The sequence below is a fragment of the Babylonia areolata genome, chromosome 2, assembly GCF_041734735.1.
Source record: "Babylonia areolata isolate BAREFJ2019XMU chromosome 2, ASM4173473v1, whole genome shotgun sequence".
In the NCBI taxonomy this organism is placed as follows: Eukaryota; Metazoa; Mollusca; class Gastropoda; order Neogastropoda; family Buccinidae; genus Babylonia; species Babylonia areolata.
Genome location: NC_134877.1, coordinates 11,103,539 through 11,123,303, shown reverse-complemented (window position 1 = coordinate 11,123,303; position 19,765 = coordinate 11,103,539). Strand labels below are relative to the sequence as shown.

At 36.6% G+C, this 19,765-nt stretch overlaps 1 protein-coding gene across 1 annotated transcript in view; it reads right to left on the bottom strand.

The window, feature by feature from the left end:
- Positions 1-4,773: 4,773 nt before the first annotated feature.
- LOC143297614 (insulin-like growth factor 2 mRNA-binding protein 2) overlaps positions 4,774-19,765 on the bottom strand; it is a 40,287-nt gene continuing 25,295 nt past the window's right edge. The window contains exons 7-16 of the mRNA XM_076610034.1: positions 18,166-18,252; positions 16,851-16,890; positions 15,668-15,762; positions 13,935-14,051; positions 13,325-13,478; positions 11,590-11,685; positions 10,609-10,785; positions 9,766-9,879; positions 8,295-8,426; positions 4,774-8,022 (exon numbers count right to left, since the gene is read on the bottom strand). Of these exons, the coding sequence (XP_076466149.1) occupies positions 7,801-8,022; positions 8,295-8,426; positions 9,766-9,879; positions 10,609-10,785; positions 11,590-11,685; positions 13,325-13,478; positions 13,935-14,051; positions 15,668-15,762; positions 16,851-16,890; positions 18,166-18,252 (1,234 nt within the window). The 3' untranslated portion in view covers positions 4,774-7,800. The remainder of the gene's footprint in view (positions 8,023-8,294; positions 8,427-9,765; positions 9,880-10,608; positions 10,786-11,589; positions 11,686-13,324; positions 13,479-13,934; positions 14,052-15,667; positions 15,763-16,850; positions 16,891-18,165; positions 18,253-19,765) is intronic.

Below are 19,765 nucleotides of genomic sequence, written 5' to 3'. Positions count from 1 at the left end.
ATGAGAGGAGTATTGGCATATTTATTTGCTTATTGTGTGATGGCTTGCAATGTGTTGATATGAATTCAGAATGATTGCATTCATGCACGTTCTTGTGATGATAGTTTGAAAAAAAAAGTAGAAAGAAAAGTGCCTAGTAAGGGAAACCCACAATTTGATATGTTAAATCTTTTGTTGTTTTTGGTGATGTTTTTCTGTCTGAAATTTTCATGCTTTAAATCAGTTCTTGATTGATAAGGAAACAGTTCTTGAGTGATAATGCGATGTTGTCATATAGCTGTGACCACTGCAGTGTTTTGCACCACTGATTTATGACATTTTTGTGATTTATGCCATTGCACAATATGTAAGTTTTGGGGGGGTATTTTTGTTCAACTTCATGATTTCACTTAAATTGATTGCTGCTTATCTTACAAGAATGGTATACTATTTTCTGTCCTTGCTTTAAAGTTAGGACCAACTTACTTCCATGTTGATTCTGTTCTTTCTTTCTTTTTTCTCTTCACTTAATAACCAGCAGTATTGATTTTTGTCCATCCCTTTGAACATTTCTTGGTGATAAAATCACAAAATATAAAACCCACAAGGATTTTACCAATTATCATTCATCAGCAAGCATGATCAACTGAAGCATTCTTTGGGCTCTGAATATCAAAAAGGCATTATCTCAAACATGTTCATCAATTTGTAAAATCTTAGTATTTTGTAAAATACTTGGTGGACATATGCTCAATCTCAAAGGCATGTTTATGGGTCTTTCCAGCTTGAGTAATTTAAAACTGGATAAGTGGTTTCCATATTGAACAGCATAATGCATGTTAATTGTTTTATGACTACTGTGCATAGCATTTTTGTTGTTGATAACAACAATAAAAGTGTTAATAACTGTTGCTTACATTGGTCAACATTAGGTTGCTGTCTTGGAGAACTCCAAATTAGGTTTTCCTCGTTCAGTGCCAAAGAATTTTGTGAAAGGAAAAATAGTAATCATGATAATAGTAATAATAATAATAATAAATAATAATAATAATTGCTCTACCCTTGCCATGGAGTTTTGAGGAATCAGGGGTAATAAAAAAAAAAAAATCCAGCTCAAAACTTTAGGAGATACTGATTTAAAAAAAAAAAAAAAAAAATTGGATGAAAATAAGAAAGAATATGTTTGTGTCAACAACCACACCTCTTGCAGACATGTAAGTGTATAACTGTCCTGACAGTGACAAACATGGGTTCTTTCAACACAAAGGGTCATCAGATCCTCAGAAACTGCACAGTCAAGCTCTGTAACACCAAAAAAACTTTCCCCTACTGAGGGAGAAGCTCTTTGATGACACAGTTCATGCTGCATGTGGGCTGACAAAAATCATCTGCTGTACACACCACTTTGCTTACTCTGCGATCAAGTCTGTCTTCTGATCAGTAGCAAAAACCTTAAAATAATAAAAACACATTTTTCCTATCTTTTGCACCTTCAACTCTGGGTTTCGTGAAAATTATAGATTGTTGGCTGTTGTCCAAACCGCAGAAGTTACCACCGACATTCCTCAGATGCCCACAGTCACACTCACTTCCATGTCCTCTGACTGGCCCAGGACCTATTGTCTTACACCACTCCCTTTTCTCTCCTCCCCCACTCTCACAAACTACACCACATACCCGCCCATATCTGTCACTGTCATCTGCTCAAAACTGATCTACTATGGCAACACTTGGTGCAGGACATCAGCCGATGTCTTATAGGAACTGAACGGGTTAATTTTAACGGAGGATCATGACTTGAGCACACAGACTTGTCTCCAACTTTCTTGTTTGAGTAACATACAAATGTCTGTCTTTTCCTAACATCATTTAAAATTGATGACCACTTTCTGTATATTTTGTGATGTTATGACTTCCTGAGGTTCACCTTTTTTTCTGTCTAACAATCCAGGCAAATTATGTACAGACAGGTGATTTATTTCACTGCAACAATTTTTTTTTTTTATCTTCATCTTTTATATTAAGATTAGTTGAAAAATGTCTGATTGGCTTCTGGTCATTCAAATAAAAATCCAGTCAGAAAGACGGCATTAATTCACTGCATAAGTTGAACATGCTCTGTTTCATAATAAATCTGGTGTAATGCAAAAATTTTACTGTCAAATTTAATTGGTAATCACTCCTGTCTTAGGCCAGCAAACTATGAAGGCCACTGGAAGGTTAAACCAAAAATAAAAAATAAATCTTAATTTTTTAATTTTTTGTTGTTGTTGTTGTTGTTAACGGCAATAACAGTAACCCATAACCCCATGCACCCTTTTTTTGTTTTTCCAACAAAATATATTTAGGCATATTTTAGACTTGTTTTGTAGTCTTGATTGATTTTTCATGTTGTGCTCTGTGATACCACTGCTTTCCCCCGTTTTTGTTTGGTTACAAAGTGTAACAGCATCTTGAGTGCCATGAGTTGAGATATGCTTGTTATAAATAATTGTGGTGGTTCATTTTTGTTCTGCCTGGTAATTTTATTATGATTTTGTAGATACATGCTGAAAAGGAAAGATCTCCAAAAAAACGTGTGTGTACATGTACATGTGAGAAGCTTTACTATGTTTGTTGTTCTGTCTTATTTTTATTTTTGGTTTATGAAGGATATGACCATCTGATTCAGTGTTGCTGTTCAACACAATAAAGTTCTGATGACTTTCTGGAAACAGAAAGTGATTCTTTTCCGTATTTTCAGTTAGGTAGGTTGACATGAGAATTTGGAGCACTGTAATATTTTGTTGTAATAAATTAAAGAACTGAGAGATAATTGTGATTATTAATCGTAATATTCAGTCAGTCACTTTAATTATCTTTGAAATGAATTTGGACATGTATCCTTTGTAAACTGAATGTAGACCACACCAGCCCTCAGCCTAGCACTACAAATCAGTGCATCAAAGCTATTATCAGTGCTTGCCTTCTGACATTTCCTCTGAAGCTCTGCGTAGTCTGTCATTTAAATAAAATTCATGGCTTTGATATACATCTAAATGAAGCAAAGTATGAAGGGGTACACTAAAGATTCAGACATTAAAATCATTTTGTGAAATGAACAAAACGTAAGGTCTTCAAATCAACATGCATTATTTCTAGCAAACAGACATGATCCAATGACTTGTCGTTTCAGCACAAGTACCAGTCTTGCAATGATTTGCAGGTTTCTTTTTTTAAATGGAAGTATGATCAAGCAGGTAACCTCTTGCTCAGATTCTGGAGTCTGTACTTTGCAGCATTTGGGAGGAATATTTTTACCACTGACTGAATTGACTTCACACTGAAGCAAGGACCATTTACCAGTCACTTTACATAATCTTTGTGGCAACATCCTGCGAAGTCATCTGCTCTGTTACAGTGTTCAGACATTTGACAAACAAATCAATTGTTATACTAAAAACATCTGATTTGATGATTCACCTGAGTTTGGCTCTGAGCAACAAGTGTACATTGTAAATAGTGAAAATGCAAAACACATTCAAACTTTCTTCTGTTCAGCTGTTCAGTGTCATTCAGACTGAAAATAAGCGTGTTATATTTTATACTTCATTTCTTTTTTTTTCTTTTTTTTTTTTTACTGGTCATGAACAAATATATCTGTCATGAGCATTTACTTTAATGAGGAACATTTACGAAGCAAGTTTGTGCTTTATTCATGCAATCCTATTTATTGTTTGTTTTTCTTAATCATTAATTTTTGTGTTGGGACTTTGGTGGGTATATACGCCACTTTTTTACTGGTCATGAACAAATATTTGTCAGGAGCATTTACTTTAGTGAGGAACATTTACCAAGCAAGTTTGTGCTTTATTCATACAATCCTATTTTATTGTTTTTCTTAATCATTAATTTTTGTGTTGGGACTTTGGTGGGTATATACGCCATCAGCCGTCTGTAATAAGAATGATCCACAATAAATTTTGGCCAAGAAGAGCAGATAGGCCTGGTTTGCATCAGTTTGACATGGTACAGTATATGACACCAAACAATAAGTTGGAGCATTACTGATCTTGGGAAAAGTCTTGAAAATGTATCAGTATGGAACTTTGATCCAGTCTGCAAGAATTATGTTGTCCACACTTCAGACCTTAGTTCAACCATTAAGTTCAACCATTAAGTCATATGCAGCTTTTCTCAAAATCTGACACTGATCAGTTGTCAGGTGTAACATTATGTATACCAATATTTGCTTCAACTTTGTTCGCTAAAGGAAATTTGTGCTTGTGCAAATGACATTTTTCTCATTATACATAATTCATTTTCAGATTTTTGTTTCTCTTTTTTTTTTTTTAATGGGTCAATCATTATGTCTTGCACGTTTATGTACAATGTGATAATGTATTAGTTTAACAAGCTTGCATGACTTCAGTAAACAGATGTGAAACTTTTTATGAGTCTCTTCTTCAAACCGAAAGAATATGTGTGGAAGATGGAGTGACTGTTCAACGCATTTCAACTACCTTAACTAGAATAAACAAAATAGTAGTTTTAAAGTGCTAATAAATATTTATAAAAATTAAAAAAATTTAAAAAAAGGAGTAGATTGACCATGAAATATACTATTAATTCAAACAGTCAAAATGTACAATGCTTTAAAAATGCTGCTGATGATCTTAGTTATCCTCCCATTTGCCAGACGCAGTGTTGTCTCTTGACAATGTCCATGTCAAATATTCCTTGCAACCATAAGCTGGAGTGCAACCTCATTCACACACACACACACACACACACAAAATAACAGCAACTGCCATGTTCTGTAACTAGAATAATTTATTTTTTTTAAGTGGTAGTAAGTAGACATTGTATTGCAGTAAGACTGCCTGCCACCAATGCACAGTAAGGGACTACTGTGAGGTTCAAAAGCCATATTTTGACTTGACTACCAACATTTTAATTCTTGAAGTTACTGTAGTAAGTGTGGCATAAGTGATTTCATAAACACCAAAACGTGTCAAACTTTCTTAGAACAGAAAAGACCAAACTTGTTCAAATGTAAAGCAGTGGAATTAGTCCAAAGCAAAGAACCAAACACCAAAAGCTCCAAGTTCAAAGTCATAGCTTACAGTTAATTCACTGTATGCCAATCCATTTTATTCAACAGAAAACAGATGAATTCAAAGTTGTGAGGGGGGAAAAAGAAGCAAACAAGGCAACAGACCAAGAAAATGTACTTGCATACCCTCTTTTGATAAAACTGCTGTATAGGCTGTGTCTGTGCCTTGCACACTGGACCACAGATGATCAACACTGCCAAAGAGCACAATCTTTATCGCCCATTTTATTGGGAAGTGGAGAGGAATATCAAATTGATCCAAACACAGCTCTGATTGAGCTTGATTCATCATGTAGTCTGTTTAAATGGCCTAAGCAACGTGAACAATATTAAAACGTAATGGGTCATTGCGGACAACATGCCAACTGATTTGTAATCCATGAATTAAAAGAAAGTCAGAAAACTGATGACAAAAACTTGTAAGTGAAGGGGAAAAAAGAGTCCAAAGGCATTCTAAATGAAGTCCAATCACATTTGTTGAAATATAGTCTCCTGCATCCTGGTAAATTTTCACAACCACTTCCGGAAGCTAGATATGAACTCATCATAGTAGCTTCCTAGTATTTCAAATCAACTGTATCCAACACTTGGATTTCCAACTAAAGCACAAACAGGAGAAGGTAGGGGGGGAAAAAAGAAGACAACAGGCATCACTGAAAAAAACCAAAACATAAGCACTTTCTAGCTGTACAAAATTCTTCATTTAGAAGTAGTACAATGAAGTTCACAGTTTTCAAAATGAAAGCTTGGAACTGTCAAGGAAGAGGAGAAAATTGAACTGTTAACAAAAATCAAACTACACCTAAACGCAAATTATGTCAATGGTGAATCAGAATACAAGCCTGTACAGAACTCTGCACTATGCCTTTCTGGCCACAGTGCACCAGAAAGTGAAGTTTACAAATGCATCCCAAGTATTACTATCATCAGTGTTTTCATTTTCTCCCCAAGCTTTACACTGTTGTGCAGGGCAGGCGCTCTGTCTAAGATGGTCATTAAAGACCAGGCATCAAAGTGGTCAATGTCAGAATAGAGGAAGTCGAGTATTTAAAGAAAAAAAGGGAAAAAACACGAAATAAAGTTGTAAATGGATAAAAAGGAACAGTATCAGTGATCAAGGTTGGTAAGACTAGGCCTTGAAAGTGTTACTGTTTAAAAAGAAGAAAAAAATTAAACTGTTAAATCAAACAATGAGTAAATTAAATGGCAAAAAGCAAAAGAAAGCCTAGGAACCCATCTGCATGTTTTTTCAAATAACTGAACAAAGAAACTGAGGGTAGGTAACAGTCTGCTCAGCAACCAGCAATTTTTTTTTTTTTTTTTTTTTTTGGTGTGTTTCAAATGTCATTTGCTCAGATAACAATAATAAACAACAAAATGGGAACAAAAGCGTATCCCATTTTATAAACTTTTAACCAAAAGAAAAATTCAACATGTATCAAAAAATACTCTCCATTCTCTTGACAAAGGGATAATAACCATGCAATCAACAATAGTCTCGTTTGCCAAACTTTGTTCAATCAGAATCATCAAAATCCCATGTTTTACGAAACCTTTTCCTTTTAATCACTGGTTTTCACTTTTGCTGCCACCAGTGAAAAAGGAATGGACATGATCTGGCTGAGCAAAGTCACATTTCAAAGACCATTGCTGACTCCGTCGTTTTGATGGCAGGCCTTTCATTCTTTTCTTTCTCCTTTAGACAACTCTTGTGCCCCTTTCCACAACTGCCGACCGCCACTCACAATAGCTAATCTCCAAAGTGATAAGAGCAAAGAGAGAAAATGAGAGCAGTAGCGAAACTCAACCTCATTCTATCTACCATGCCAAAAAGCCACAAGTTTACACTGGTGTTCAATGGGGGACAGAAGAGAGACATGAGCAGAACTCTAAAAACACTGACAACAAGGCCTACAAGGATTCAAGAAGACAATGATCAGTTTTCAAATTCACATTTTCCAACTGACCTCAGGTCAGGAGTCTTTTCTTTCATTGACAGAAGGGAAAAAAAGTTATCTAAATTTAGACCGAAGGCAAGATCATCACAGTTTGTTTCTTTCCCCAATGGTCCTTCAAATTATTACTGAAGATTACAAGCATACCAGCCTTTTTTTCTCTGCATGCTGCTAACACACCTGCTTGTTTTTTCATAAACCCTTGAAAGAAGATATGTAGATGGACCCAACTTTTGGATTCCAATGGGAACGTTTTCATATCCACTAACTTTTTTTTTTCTTTTTTTTTTTTTTAGCATTTAAGTGCAGAACTGATCAATCCCATTTTCTGACAAACTTTAGAAAGATTCTGCAGAAAGTGACTAGGAAGCTGACTAAAGGGAAGAGGGGGGAAAAAACAAAGGTGGCAGCTGGCAGGCTCTTTGGTATATTTCTGGCCATTGGTCAAGATGACCCCGACCCTCACTCCACTCTGCTCAAACCATTATTTCTGCCAAGTATATTCAAGCCAGAGGAAGTATCACAATAATCATACTCAATGTCTGTCAATCTCCTATATTTCATGCGCTTCTTCCTTCGCAATATGAGCATTCACAGTTTAAAGTTTTTCCTCTGTTATGACACAAACTGGCAAGAAACAATAGGATTGAGAAGACAAAAAAAAAGGGGGGAGGGGGAGACTTGCTTCGATTTCTATCACAAGATATTTACTTAATACTTCATGTGGTGTGAGAGCCGGGATAATCTTATTGATCAAGTTTTGGCAGGTGATTAATTGCCATTCATTTGAAGGCCCTGGGCAGCATGCTGTGAACGGCCTGGACGTCGAGGCTGTGGGAGACTCTGCATGTTGTTCATCAGGGCACGGGTACGTCTCTGGGCAGACTGGCAGGCGTAGAAATGTCCAATTATTGTCACAGGTACCTCGTCCTGATCTCCCTGATCTTCTGGCACCTGGACTATGGCGCCACTGACACGCTGCATCTCTTTCACCTGAAAAATATTTTTCTTCATGTCAGTGCTATATCCCACCTAACACTTTAACATCTGCCAACAAAGACTACAGACTAGCATGAATGACACTCAGCAGATCTCAGTCAGTCTCTTAAAGAGTATAATTTTTAAGAAGCAGCTAAGACAGAAAAAAGAGACTTTTTTTTTTTTCAAAGCAAAATTTACTCCAGCATCCACACCATTCATAATGCAATAAATCAGCAAAAGCAAACACTAATTGTTGTTTCATGCAAAATATCTTCAAATCTCACATTTTGTCCTCCTTTTCCAATGATGCGTCCAATGGCAGATTTCGGGACAACCACCTCAGAACGCAGATGTATCTCATCTGTTGACGCTAATCTCATTTCAGTCCTCACTTTCTCAAAAATGTAGAACTGTGCCTGGAACAAAAATGTGCGTTTGAGAACAAGTATAACATCAAAGAAATGTATTTGCACAGACCAAATTCAACTGTATAAGGCCCTTATACACAACATTAAAATACTTATACTTGACCAAGGTAAAAGAAAACTGATATAAATTCTGTTTAACTGTGCAGATATCAAAATCATATCTGACCATTTTCAACTAAACCTGAAAACAGATCTTCAGAAAGCGAAAGTACCCATCAAGGTGGGGTCAGCACCAGTACTAACTTCAAGAAATGCTTACTTCCACAATGCTTATAGATCAAATGGGCTGATATCAACTTTAAAAGACATTTGAGATTCCCATATGAAAACTAAAAGTGCTATTTTTTGTCTTGAAACAAAACAGCAACACAAAATGCTCAAGCCCAGCCAGAGCAAGAGAAACTGGTGAGAGGTGTCTCTTATACCATGGATATCACAGCTTCAAACTCGTTTAAAATCCTATTGCAATCACAATAAAACATGTGCCTCACAACTCTTTTTTGACTGTGTTGTTGTTGTGGTTTTTGGGGTGTTTTTTTTTTTTTAGGTAATACTGTGTACAAAAAAGATTTAAAATGTAGCAAAAACTGAACATAACTCTATCATATTTTATTTTTCATAACTTACTAAAATCTATTCTGAAGAAGTGTGCATGTGGGGAGTGGAGGGGTAGGGTAGGTGAGGGTGGGTGTGGGTGGCTATGTGGCTGCATGTGTGTCTATGGTGCATATGGTCAGCGTGCTCTCCTTGAAATAAGAAAACAGACTGGCAGAACAGTCAAGTGGTTAAAGCGATGGATTTCAGACTGAGGAACCTGGGTTTGAATCTTGGTCACAGAGCATGCGTCGAGGGTGGAGATTTTTCCAATCTCCCAAGTCAACAAATGTGCAGGCCTGCTAGTGCCTGACCCCTCTTCAAGTGTATATACATGCAGAAGATCAAATACACTTTATAGATCCCCAAACTCATGTCAGCATTAGGTGGGTTATAGAAACAAGAATACAGCCCGCATGCACCCCCCTGAAAATGGAGAATGACTGCCTATGAGGCGGTTGTAATATAGTCATACACATAAAAGTCTACTCCTGTATACAAGTAAACGTGGTAGTCGCAGCCCACAAACGACTAAGAAGAAAAACTGCATTTGGCTGAAGTAAATGAGCCAAAGCAAACAAGAAAACTGTCTCCAGCAAATCCTGTTCATAAACCCATGTTAGGTGGGATACAAAAATTACAAACAGATAAGAAAAAGGGGGAAAAAAGGTGGCAAATGTGGAAACCTAAGTATTTTACAAAGAGAAATTAACGTGACAAGGACATAATTTACCTTCCACTGTGCTTCTGGGGAGCCAGTGATAATGACCCTGCGTTCCTCCACGTTCTGCTGACCCTGGTGACTTGCCTTGTCACCTGCACCACTGCTCTTCTCCGCTCCCATGATCTACACAACATTACCGGCAAATGTCAACCAACCACATAACCAAATCTTATATCCTGTGAGAACTACTCATGTTCAGTGCAGATGTATTTAGTGACACTGAGAAAATATGGACCATTCATTCATGCTGCCCTCAGCCCTGCCAACCACACGAGCCATTTCAGTGCTTCTGAAACAAGAAGTCCAAACAACATTTACAATCTCCACTCTACAACAAACCAACAGTGTAAATAAATTCTCGCCCTTCAAAACAAAACCCTTTTTACAAAATATTCTGCCAATTCCAGGAGATGTCTCTGATACTATATTCTTCCATATAATATTTCTACATTGGGTATTAGAAAATGTAAAATTTAAAAACATTTTTTAGGGCTGTACAACTATTCTTTTGAGTACATAGGCTGCAGTCCCTAAATTCACCATCTACACATTTGGCTTTTATATGGATCACAAGCACAAATTTTCCTAAGGTGGGAATAAAATAAGATAAAACATAATACAAGAATATCATCTCTAAAAGAGAAATTCTTGATACTTTTGCTGTTGTCAACTGAAGACCCCTCCACCTCCCCCAAAACCTAACATTAAAAATTCAGAACTGGTAAATTACTAGCATAAGCCATGAAAACATCAGTAAATAAATTTAAAATCTTTTCTTTATATCTTTTTTATAAACACCACTTCAGGTAGTACTGAAAGTGCTTCCACTGTTTATTCTACTGAGAAACTCACCTTAATACGAGCTGCAGACAGATGCATGATATTTTTGATGTTCTGTCCTTTGCTGCCAATCACTGCCCCCACTGACTGCTCTGGAATGTACAGATAGACTACCTCCAGCTGTTGCTGTGGAGGGACGGAAGGCCCTCCCCCATACATGGACCGTCCGTAGTAGTTGCCTCCAACTCCCTAAGACACACACCAAAACAAAATAAGACACTTCTCCTTATACTTCATATCAAACACGTGTCTGCCATAAACTTCACATTTCGACAAAACTGAAAACATAAATACACATGTACAACTGTCTCTTACAAGTGACAATAATCTGTGTGTATAAATTTCTTGTAACTAAACAGAATTTTAAATCTTCTCCAAATATAACACATGAAACTCCAATATGAGGGCCATAGGTCCCTGACTGAAGGATAAAACAGAACATCACCATTCTATCCCCCACCCTATATCCACCCCAACCAGAAGTTGTAAACAGACAATTAAACTATTTAAAACACTGCATTATCCTGTATTGTTTGCTGTCAGTTTCTCGATTCTCACTTGGAGAACAAACATGTTATCTTTTGCAACAACTTAACTGTTCAAATCTGTGTCTTTTGTTGCTTTAGTCAGTCAACCACACATGGCATATCAGGACAGAAAAAAAAATTGATTAGAATGAAAAAGTAAATAACTTGGCACATATTCAGTAATATGTAGGCACAGAATTAGGGCATACCTCTGGCAATGACCATTCCATCATTTTTTGCCTGAGGATTAAAAAAAACCGACGTAATTATACACAATACAAAAAAATATTAACTGGCATACAAAACCATAATTGTCAACTAGCACTTCATGTCCTTGGGGCAAAAAAAGATCACAACACGGAATGCCGAATTATCATGTCTGGGAAAAGGCAAAAAACATTCAGTTGGCATATGACTGGAAGGAAAAGATGCAGAGGTCAAGTATCAGAACAACCCTGCTACTCACCATGTAAGGATATGGAGAGCGAGCACCGGGATAGCTGTTCATACCCCCAGGCATCATGGGCAGAGTGGGCAGACCACTGAACATCATTTGTTGTTGCTGCAAAACAATTGCACTTCTTTTTTCAAATGCTGCCCAAAAGTGCTGGCTGGTGAACAGAGTCAAGGTAAGACGATATACATGTGTAAATTACTTTGGGTTTTCCAATGAGCACTTTCAGACCGACTCTTCACTAAGGTGTCAGTTTATTATCATCAATACAATAACACATAAGTTCAGGATTCAAACTTAACATTTTTCCTATAAAATCAAAGAACAGAAAGATGACATGAATAGATAAATTGCATAGAAACAAGAAATTCCATTGCACATTTATGGTGAGCATACTTTATAATGATGGAAAATGATAGCACCATAAAGCAGGAAACCCTCAGAACAAGACAATATCAATATGTATTTATAACCTTTGATTTCTTATTGAATTTCTAGATAGTTCTCACTATGGCATTTCATCGTATCAAATTTGAAGATTGTATATATATTGCAAATCCTCTAATTATGCCCACAAGCTTTCCTACTAGTGTTGCAACTTGACCTTCAACTGAAATAGAATTCATGCTGTTGAATTTCTAGATAGTTCTCACTATGGCGTTTCATCGTATCAAATTTGAAGATTGTATATATATTGCAAATCCTCTAATTATGCCCACAAGCTTTCCTACTAGTGTTGCAACTTGACCTTCAATTGAAATAGAATTCATGCTGTTGAATTTCTATATAGTTCTTACTATGGCGTTTCATCGTATCAAATTTGAAGATTGTATATATGTTGCAAATCCTCTAATTATGCCCACAAGCTTTCCTACTAGTGTTGCAACTTGACCTTCAATTGAAACAGAATTCATGCTGTCACAATGGTCACTGCACCAACTATAGTTTCAAACACCAGCATCAAGTTCTATCACACCTTCAACTTTTTTCTACTATGCCATGTAACCTTCAACTCTGATCTGATAAATTACTGCAGCCACATGCCTAATATTTAGCACTGACTTTGCATCTCTTGTCTGCCCTGGTTGGTATACAACTACACAAAGGACAAAAACATAGCCACTGTTCCGAGTTTGAGCAAAGCAATACATTTGGAAAAGTCATTTTTACAAATATGGCACAGTTCAAAAAATCTTTTAAGCTGCATCTTTTAACTTCCACCCCCTTTTCCCCTACCCACACGTTTTTCTTTTACAATGTACTTCACAAACGTTTTCTGTTTCATCACAATGACAAGGGGACAAGTTTTTTTGTTTTTGCTTTTTTATCTTTGGTGTGCCTTGCATTCATCAACCCTTTCACTGCCACACTCGCATTTATGCAGCAGCGAGGTAGAGGACCCATGTCACTGAAGGGTGACCAGATCATGGGTCTGTTATCCATGAACCTACTGTTCTTTATGTTCAGTGGTAGGACAGGCCATATTTTGCACACATCACAGGGGGGATTCCCAGCTAATTCAGACACCATATTTTCTGTGTTCATAACACAAGGGGATTTTGCACACTAAATTCACTGGCGGTGAAAAGGTTATGATGAGGAAATCCATCACTGATGCTAACATAAAAACTTTTCCAAATATGCCGTTTCTAAGCAATTTACGGATCAAAGGCAACTCCAAGTCCTTGAAATTATCCATTTGAAGGGATGGGGGTGGGGTTGAACAGCAATGAACAACACTACCCACCTGGTAGGTATTTGCATCTTGCTCAAGGCACTGTCTCATCTTTTCACTAATCATCTCCTCTGCCCTGAAGGTGTTTTCCAGGCTCCCCGTGACAGTGATCACACGATCCACGTAATAATCATTCATGCTGCCAGGGTAGTGGTTGCTCTCGAAACTGTTGGGAATATTACTTGTAAATAAAAAGTTGGGTTGGGCTTTTTTCTTCTGATATTCAATATGCTCTAAAACAATTTCCATCCTATTGTTCTGACAAAATTTCTGTGTCACTAATTACAAAATCAGATAATTCAGTCAAAAGTTTTTCTCTAACCACAGTAATCTTTTTTTTTTGTACAAATTTTCTAATAATACATTGTACATCTGACAAAACTGCCCGTACTTTTAAAAACTAAACTGAGGGAAAGTTGCATTTTTTTCCTGCAGATCTACAACACACACACAAAAAAAAGAAAAGATAAAATAGTGAATTTCTTCTTTCTTTCAAGTGGGCTTTTAGACAACACAGAATGAAAAACTGTCCTGTTGTCTGCTAAACTATTACTTAGACAAACAAACTCCTGTGCAGCATCAAATTAAAAGACAAAAGGCAATCAATTACAATGTTCATTACCTTGATACAACAATGTTGGTGTCTGATTTTTCCATGAAATTTCTGATGACATTTCCCTTTTTACCAATAATGCGTCCACACAAGCTATTGGGACATAGAACTCGTAATGGACATTCCCTGAAACAGAAACATTCACTAATTCATTTCAGAACAGTTCTGAAAGCCATATCAACAACTTTGTTAACCATCATGGAAAACAGGAATATTATCTAAAATATTTTTAACCACATTCCTCAATAATACTTTTCCAGAACTGTTGGCCATGGATTTTACTATAACTTTTGTTGTCCTTTTATTGTTACTAAACACTCATTACTTGATTGACTGACCAAAATAACAAATCATTCCAACCAGTCTCAGTGTCACCCTTTTTAAGTTTGAACCAATCCATGCCACAGTTACTCTTTTCTCTTGCAGCCATTTTACTGTTGATTTACCCTGTGGTTGAAAGGAAGCAGCATTCTCTTGTGTTGATTAATGTACTATACTGTATCAACCATATACTTGAAACATTCCAGAACCATTGCCAAATATGATCTAAAACATTTAACCCTCAAAAAGAAAAAATCCATGCTGGATTTCACCAATGAGATCAAGTGAAGATGGAGTTGGATAGAACATGTACCATCAGATACATGGACACCAGATTTCTCGAAAAAGAGCATGAGACAGAGCAACAAAGACATGGTGCAAAATAGTTGGAAAAGAACTGAAGGAGAATGGCTTTGCCCAAGAGAAGTTAAGGCAGCACAAGATCCGCAGCAGAGACTTCTGGTAGCAACCCATGCCGCAGGATTAATCATGACTGAAACAGCACAATGGTGATACAAGTACTTGTACATGCACAATCTAGTAATTAATGTTTGCAACAGTAATTGAAACAGTTGCATTTCAATCTTTTCATCAAAAAAAGGGCTTCAAATGTTTATCGTGTAAAACATGTACTGGTATAGATTTATCCATGTCATTACTTAAATTACAACTTTTTACGGTTGTTTTCGCGTTTTTAAATCACAAGATCTCCACATTATTTTGAACAATTTATTACTGTCATCTATTTCTATTTTTAAAATAATGAGTATTCTTGTAGTCATTATGCTTATGCGCTTATCCATGTTCATTTGCTTGTTCATTCAGTTTCAGTTTCTCAAGGAGGCGTCACTGCATTCGGACAAATCCATATACGCTACACCACATATGCTGAGCAGATGCCTGACAGCAGCATAACCCAACGCACTTGTCAGGCCTTGAGTGTATGTTTATATATTTGTGTACCTATCAGAGTGGATTTCTTTTTACCTCATTTTGCCAGAGGACAACTCTCTCACTGCCATGGGTTCTTTTTCAGTGCGCCAAGTGCGTGCTGCAAATGACATGGGACCTCGGCTTATCTGAAAGACTAGATGCTCAGTTCGATTTTCCAGTCAAACTTGGGAGAAAGGGCAAGAGCAGAATTCAAACCCACACCCTCACGGACTCTGTATTGGCAGCTGAGCATCTTCACCATTCTGCCACCCTCCTCGTTGCATATCAATCATATAATGAAACTGGGATCAGTGAGAAGAAAGGAAGTAAGCTTTACTTATTCCACTTATTATAGAGCATATTTTAGAGAACCAGATGGGATCATGCCCAAATTCATCAACATTCCACAGATGCATATACGTTTTGCTTATCTGTTCAAACCTTAACAGGAGAGGATGGAAACAGACCACAGACGGTTTTGTACTTACCCTCTGTTCAAAGAGTTTGCCTCTGCTTGTACTACTTTCATTATCTCTTTGCAGGCTTTGGAACAGGCCTCTGGTGAGCCTTTGATTGTGACCAGCTGAAAAAGACAGCACTGTCCATAATAATGCATTACCACATTTCACAAATATAAAATGAATACACCTTGATTGTGAGCAAAAAAGAAACAAGCACTTTTTTTTTCTTTCCTTCTCTTTTTTTTCTTCCTTTTTTTTTAAAAAAGTGATCACTGGTGACGTGACAGATCATTCAGGAAATGCTAATTATTTTTTTTACTTTGAATAACAGCTGATGGGCATTAATGAAATAAATAGATATATGGGTAAGCATTTTTTTAATGTGTCAGGACACTTTGAGCTTTCTGTCTTGGCTTTTCATAATAAATTTTGAAGACTAATAGTAATCTTCTAGGTTACACATTAATTTTCAACAAACAAAAAAACATTTAGACTGCAGCAATGTCCTGCTATCCAGACTCTGATCATGACTTCATATCTTTCAACTGTCTCTACCTTCTGACTCTGCTTTTTCATCCAACAATCAATTCTTTTTTTTCTTCTTTTTTTTTAATAAATCTTATGCCTAGAAGATAAACTTTGTGGTAACTGTTGTCCTATCCATTTTGTTTGTTGTTTGGCTGGATCGTTGGTTAATGCTGACCCATCATCTGCACTTTTTCAGTTGCATTATTCCCATGACGTTCACTTGGGAGTCCTACATACACAGCTATTCTTGGGTTCATCTGCAAATCCAAAGTGCTGTCAGTCCACAGGGAAATATCAATGTTTGGTTACAAGGAGGTCACATGCCTGAAGAGAGCATGCATGGCTGGTTAGACACTTTTGTGGTGTTCAGTAGTGCCTGTTCTGATTCAACACACAGAAAATACCTACAAAGCCCCTACCGTCTAACAATCATTTAACCGTCTAACAATCATTTAGTCACGGAGCCACACTGAGTGTATGTATCCTCCATCCAATTTCACTCGGTAATGTTAAAGGGTTTTCTCCATGATCTTAAAGTGCCTGGCTTTTTTTAAATTTTTTTTTTTATACAGATCTTGAGATATTGAAACCGTTTCCTATTCACTCTTTCACAAATGTTTTTTGTCAGATTTTTTTTCCCATTTAATTTTCAAAATATAGACTTAGATTGCTGAACACTTACTGTTTCAGGAGAAACATTATCACGCCGGTGAATGTCCACTCTGGAGGAATAACAAAAAAAAACACAAAAAAAACATGCACACAGACACACACGCATGCATGTACACACACACACACATACACACAGACACACACACACACATAGTGTTCATGCAGATTCAAAAATTATTCAAATCATCAGGCAAAAAAGATCTACCAAAATTCCCAGAATCCAACCAAATACTGTTTTTATCGATACTATTGGTAACATACTTATCAGCCTATAAGGCTCTAAGTTTTCACTCAAATCTTACCCCTGCATCTTATTGGCTATATGCTATATGCAAATTACACCAAATTTCAAATGAACATGATCGCAGTTCGCCCTTAAGCCATGAAAAAAAGCAGGGTCTTGAGTTGGAGATAAATTTATCGTGCAAAAGTACAGAAATCAGAAGAGAGCTGATCATTTTTCAAAAGCAGAAGAGACTGCAAAGCAAAATGGCAGACAGGACTGAAAGCAGCACTAGCAGACTGGATTCTGATTGAACAAATTAATTAACTTGGGTTTTACAACAATGTACATTTGACTGAAGACTGTAATATTGTAATAGAAAAAAAATGAATAAAAAAACCCTCAGCAGATAACAGAGCAGATGAACAGAGAAGCAGAGTAACAGAGCTGAGTCCAAAAGCAAATGAAAACAGGCTGGATTCTGATCCATTTTTCCAAACATGACAACTCAGAAAACAACATCCGCTGTTAGAAGAGCCATAATGAAGAACTTTCACTTTACGTCATAATCGGCTTTCTGGATGTGTGCACCTTATACATGTTCAAAATAACTTTTTTTGTTAAAATCTGGGTGTGCACCTTATATGCTGAAGTGCCTTGTAGGCCGAAAAGTACAGTATACAATATAGCTATATTGCTCTGAACCTATGACTGAGATTACTGTTATTACTTATAGTAATATCAAGCAAAGTATCCTGGGAAGAATAAATTGATCACAATACCAAAAGTTATGAAGTCTGATAGCATTCCATGCTGTTTGAAAATTATTTCAAAAGAAGCAAAGAGCTCTGTTTAAAATCCATCTGACCACTGGATTCAATCATCATTTTTCACAAAACCAACAATAAGTTGACACATAAAAAAAATAATAACAAAAAACTGTTCATACAATCTTTCAACACCAAAATCTTCCAACCTTTGCTGCTCAGTAACTTTTCTTGCCACCAGCCTGTCCTATGTTCCACAAACAAACTTGCCACTATTCAGGTCTTTTATAATACTTTTTTGTTTTCTGAATGGCTGATAACATCTGACTGCATACCTTGCTCTGCTCTGCTGTGTGATGGTCTTGATTGTCTGTCCGCCTTTTCCAATAATAGCACCAACATATTCACTGCCAACAACAATCCTGCAAAAGACAAAGAAATTACCATTCAATACTCTCATCAGTTTTTACAGTAACATTTTTAATATTCAACAAACTAAACTGTAAGAGCCTCCTTCCACGTCTGTCATTATAGCTCTATTTTACAGTTCCACATTTTGCCCCATAGAACAGAATACTTCAGCAGTGTTTCTTTTTAATATCAATGATAAAAAATAAAATAAAAATTATGGTTAGCAGAACAGTATAATGCATAAGAAAAGGGCAAACAAGGTAAGGGAGAAAACACCCAACCCCTCCAACTTAACCATCTAAAACTGATCAACAGCTGTCAGAAACATATTCAAGATGTTAGAGGTTACATGTAGTATTACTAGTAATCTGTTATTAGACATAATGATAATGATAGATAGATAGAAGTCCTCTAAACTGTGTTCCTGGGTTCAAACCTTGTGGAACCCAATGGGTTAAGTGTTGAAATTTTTCCTATCTGCCGAGTCAACAAATGTGCAGACTTGCTTGTGCCTGAACCCCCTTTGTGCGTATATGCAAGCAAAAGATCAAATACACATGTAACAAATCTTGTAATCTTTGGTGGGTTGTGAAAACAAAAACATACCCAGCAAACACACACCCAAAAAGGGAGTATGGCTGCCAACATGGAGTGGTAAATATACAAAATGGTCATACAGGTAAAGTGTTAAATGTCTGTGTGAGTGATGTGTGTGTTCGTGATTAAAAACTGACTGAATGACACAGGAATGATAAGTACCCCAAAGGCAGCTGTCAATCAGCTCTACCTAAGTAGGCAGCCTGTTGTGCAAATGATTCCGTACTTATGGAAGTGCTTAGAGCTTGGTCTCTGAATAAAGATAGGTATTACATAAGTATCCATATCATCATCATCATCAATATACAAGGGGGAGGTGGGGAGAGGGGATCAGGGGGCGAGGGGTCAGGAGGAAGCTGATTTGTTTTGTTGTTGTTTTTAATGCCTGGCCAGACCGTCAGTTTTCGGAGTTCAAGTAAACAATATCCCAAAAACTAATTTGCTCATGTTCGCAACCTGAAAAGTGGTTCATGCGAAATCCCAAATGTTAGGGGTTTTTTATGCATGAAAATCATATAGATTTTGTGTTTTTATATCAATACAATTACTTCACACTTTTTTACGAAGTGTAAACTGCATCAGTCAATCAAAATGATTTTCTCTTTCAGAAATAAGTTTTTGTTGAACTGAATGCTGTGTGTTTTGATTCCACCTAAGACAGTCTAACGGACTGGCAATTTCACTTTAAGTGTCCTAACATTTTTGCAGTCAAATGTTTCTTTTTTCCTTTTTTTTTTAAAAAATTTGTTCTTTTTCCTGTTTTATTCATAACTTTCTGATCTGGATACTCAAATGAAAACTCTAGTCCAGTGCTCCACTGAGTCCACACAAAAGAGACATGCAGGCAAGATGGAATAAAAAAAAAAATTGTTTTGCTCAGAAAATAATGAACAAAAACAACAAAAGACTGACTGCAAAAAAAAGGGG